Source organism: Chenopodium quinoa, unplaced genomic scaffold (genome assembly GCF_001683475.1).
Source record: "Chenopodium quinoa cultivar QQ74 unplaced genomic scaffold, ASM168347v1, whole genome shotgun sequence".
Taxonomy (NCBI): Eukaryota; Viridiplantae; Streptophyta; class Magnoliopsida; order Caryophyllales; family Amaranthaceae; genus Chenopodium; species Chenopodium quinoa.
The window spans coordinates 1,574,080-1,578,532 of NW_018745617.1; the positions used below are offsets into that span (position 1 = coordinate 1,574,080).

Below are 4,453 nucleotides of genomic sequence, written 5' to 3' on the forward strand. Positions count from 1 at the left end.
TTGTCTCTCTCTCTCTCTCTCTCTCTCTCTCTCTCTCTCTCTCTCTCTCTCTCTCTCTCTCTCTCTGCTCTCTCCTCCCCCCTTTGCGTCTGTGGTGTGCTCGTGGTGGTGGTGGTGGTTCGTGTGGTGGTCGGTTGTTTGCAAAGGTGGTGATCGTGGGTTTCCCCTTCACTCGACCAATCCAGTTTTGGTGGACGACTTGTTCGAATCCCGTGGATTAAGTAGAGGAGCAACACTTGGGGCTTTATTTTTTCCCTGATTTGTTGATCAAATAGATATATAGCTTCATGAAATTCACGCTTCAAAGGTACGATTATGTGTCTTGTGTGTTATGCATGCGATCTTGGTTTAAGTGCTTATGAATTTCCACGTATAGTACTTATAAAGTCCTACATGTTAGAACTTCCATCCCAGTTCTAAGAGATTCTGAGATCGATTCTTACCTTCGCCTTTTATGGATCTCAAAAAAAACAAAAAAAAAATTATAAGTAAAAACTATTGGGGAGTTTGGTTCGGAAAATGAAAACAAAGTGGACAGGAAACATATAAAAAGGGGGAAAAGAATAAAGGTATGTTCACAATTACTAAACTGAGCTGAACTGAACTGAACTGATTGGAGCTGAATTGAACTGAACTAAATTGATTGGAGCTGAACTGAACTGAATTGAGCTGAAATGAAAATTTTATGAGAGAGGGAAATTAAGAGCTGAACTGAACTAAACTGAACTGATTGGAGCTGAACTGAACTGAAATTAAGTAAATGTAAACAGGCCCTAAATTACTTATTACCTTTTCATTTGTTTGGTTTAACCATAAAAGGGTATTTGTTTACGGGAAGGTAAAGATATTTGTTACCCCAATTTTTTAAGAGGTAACAAATATGAGGTAATAATTACCCATTTACCCTTATGTAATGATAATTTTTATCATACCTCAAACCAAACGTACGGCAAGGATATAGGTTTAATCTAATCTGTTTCCAATTCTAAAAATACACAAACCAAACTCCTCCTATATGTATAAATTATTTTATCAAATTGAACTTAATCATATAAAACTCGAGTGAAAGTGTTTAAAAAATAAATAGACTACACTACAATTGATAGAGATGAGTCATGACTGGTGAGAGATTATTGACATTTGTGCACCATGGAGAAAAAGAAGATGAGTCATCAAATAACTTGGGTTTTCTATTATAATTACGTCTTTCTGCGTCTTCCTTAATTATGTTTTTTTCTGCCCAAAAACAAGTCGGATTTTCTTCAATTTTCACATGTTTCTTCTTCCAAGCGGTAAGTATCGATCGAGTACCGCATTCAATTCTACTGTATTATGATCCTGTTTTTTTTTTTTTTTTTTTTTTTTTAATTTGAAGGCAATTGATTGAACGAGTTTGTCTTTTTGTAATGGTCAAATTTACAGTTCAGTAGTTTTGATATTGATTTGTGAAAAATTAAGAGTTAATTTGAAGATTAAACCTGCATATAAATGGAGTAATTGGGATAAAACAAGTATCCGTTTGTGTATAATCAGGTTTTAATGTTATATACTTGTTTGGTTTTTTTTGGTGTAATATTTATATGCATGTTACTCGTACTCTTTTAGCTTGGAGTATGTGATTTTCAAGGTTAGGGATATACCTAGAAAGTGTTGTTGAAGGTCAATCTGGTCAAAATTAGCGAAGAAGCCCTCTTGACTTGAGAGTTTGGTAACCCCGCTACTAAAGTGCCCCAACTACCATGACATGTGCGAGTTTGTAAGATATAATCCTTACCATTAGACTAATAGTTACTTCTGTGGTGTTGTCTAAGTGAACAATTGTTTCTACACCCAAAATCCGCTTAAGATAGTCCAGGTGGATCCTGTTCCAACAAAACCTTCTCGTATCTCTTGTGCACAAAATTTTACGCGGGTAATCGTGGTGAAATTATTGAAACGAGAGAAATCAAAACATATACAGTATTATACAAGTACTCCCCCGTCTCTAAATTACAATCCTACTTCTCTCTATTATGTGAAGAATAAATGTTAGAAGTAGCCGTAAATTAGTGGACTCAATTCAAGAGTGAAAATAGTTTCAACTATTTTTTTATATTGTTTTCCTGTCCTCTAATTGCCAGTCATTTTTCCCTAATTAATTATTGATATATACATACCAAAAAAGGTTGTAGAATTCCCTTGGTCCAGGAATTCCCATATATTACATGGTCGTGCATATTAATTTGTTTTCCTATGATTTGAAGGTTGGGCCTAGCACCAAAGATACATTGTACCGATTATAAATACATGTATGCTCACGAACAATCGTTTGCACTATTATGTAAAAGCTAGGTATGCCAACATATCAAAAATGGTCGATAATTATTACTTCCTCCGTTTTTTTAGATGGTCATTTACTCAAAAAAAGAAGTTTCAATTTAGATGCATCACCGGTTATAAACACCTGACTTGTTCCATTCATTTTCGTAGCTCAGTTCATTCTTGTCACTTGTAACTGTTCTTTGAATGTTCGAGTTTTTTTTGCTATTCGTAATTACTTTGGTATTAGGTTGAATGATTTGGTAATTATATATGAGATGGATTGTATGTTACGGAGTATAATTTGAAATGAATACACTCTAATTCTATAACCATTGTATGTAGACAACAACTTGTGTTATTGGGAAACTTGTTACATTTGCTATGAATGAATGCATCATCTAGTGTAATTAGATTATTCCAAGATACAGACATTGTATGTTGAACTTGATACATGTACTAATGAATGAAAAAAGCTAAGGCCCGTTCAACGACGAGCTATCATCGCCGATCTATAATGTTATGTCAATTAAATCTTATGCATCCGAATCCGAGTACTGTTGTACATTGTGATGAGGTGCAGCATTCATATGGTGGAGCTGATGACCAGCAAAAGAATATCCACTGGGGTAACCTATCCCCGTGGATACCGGTGGGGGAACGGGGCGGTTGTTGTTGTTGATGGCAGATCGTTCGAGGGTTTGCACTTGACTCTTCAAGAACTTGACATAGTGAATCGCTTCGTCTAACATCGAAGCAGTGTCCATTTTTGTACCACCAGGGACGAGTCTCTGCAGGATCCTTATCCTCTCGCTGATCCTCTCCCTCCTATGCCGAGCAGCTATACTCTGAGGGTCTTTCGATATCCTAACGTTCCGCCTTTTCGGGGGCTTCACTGCTTCAGGGTCGATGTAGATCGGTTGCATAGCTGCTATCCTGAATATCATCTCTCGCATTGCAGCCATTGATGTTTGCTTCTGTGATGGAGACGATGATGTTCCGTTGTTCTCATTGCTGTCGTTGCTATAAGAAGGGAACAAACTCGGTAACAAAGAATTGTTACTATTATTGTTGTTGTTGTTGTTGGAGAAAGATATAGTTGTTTGTGGATCAGTTACGAAAGCTGGTGAGTTAAAATGCTGAGGCAAGCTCCCACCCCCGTTAAACGACATCATTGGAGTGTTGTCGTCGTAGGGGAGACTGCCGCCTCCTTCGTTCCCGGATGTTGCGCCGGGTTTATCCATGTGCATCGTCATAAGCATCATCTCAATTTGGTCATCTGGGGTGGACTTAAATAGGTCAATGTCCATCTCTATAATATTAGCTCGCAAAATAACTTTTATAGTGTAAAGGGTAAGTGTACGCTCTCTCTCTCTCTCTAGGGAATTGAGCTAGTAAAATTTAACTTGGCGAAAGCCGAAAGCCGAAGCGAAAGCAGGGAATGGGGAAGGCAAAGTGAAGAGTGTAGACTGAGAGTTTGTATCAGAATTTTCAGTGAAGAAAGGAAGATAAGAGTGATATATAAAAAAAAAAATATCACACTGATTTTTTAGAACAGTATTCACTTAATAAGGAAATGATATATATAAAGAAACCATTATAAATTAAAATGTTACAAGTTGTAAATATTTTATAATATCTCTTGTTTTAAAAAATAATATTTTAATATATCTTGAAAATAATTGAATTATTTTTAATTAAATGCTCCCTCAGAAAAAAGCATTCACTTTTACATTATCACAAAGTTGTTGAGTGTGGAATTAATTTGTTTGTTTTTTTATATTAAATAATTAAATTAAAGATTTTATCTTATCTTGCTAGAATATATAATAGAGGTGGAATATTAATTTTTTGATAAATTGAACTTGGAAAATAATATGATGGTGGTTAGCCTGCAAACTTGCTACCATAAGGGGAGTCAAGTGGAAATTTGGTGTGCTTAGAAGTTTACGTAAAATTAAAAGTTGTGGGCCATAGAAAATCTAATCTCATATCCTAAAATATTTTTTACTCAAATAAATGTGGCATAGTTACTCATTTTAATAAATGTTACACTGTACACCAAGTTTTAGGTTAATTAGTGATAAGTTAGTTAGTTAGATGATTTTTTTTTTCAACAAAGATGAAGTAATTTTTTTTTTTTTTTTTTTTTTGA

At 35.1% G+C, this 4,453-nt stretch overlaps 1 protein-coding gene across 1 annotated transcript; it reads right to left on the reverse strand.

Annotated features, from left to right (window-relative positions):
• Positions 1 to 1,115: 1,115 nt before the first annotated feature.
• LOC110716621 (transcription factor HEC1-like) lies at positions 1,116 to 3,887 on the reverse strand. Its single transcript, XM_021895268.1, has one exon. It carries the CDS (start codon positions 3,606 to 3,608, stop codon positions 2,835 to 2,837), a length of 774 nt encoding a protein of 257 aa, XP_021750960.1. The 5' UTR covers positions 3,609 to 3,887; the 3' UTR covers positions 1,116 to 2,834.
• Positions 3,888 to 4,453: the final 566 nt, after the last annotated feature.

Excerpts from the sequence above, each read along its gene's own strand:
- LOC110716621 (XM_021895268.1), bottom strand. The coding sequence starts at position 3,608 with ATGGACATTGACCTATTTAAGTCCACCCCAGATGACCAAATTGAGATG.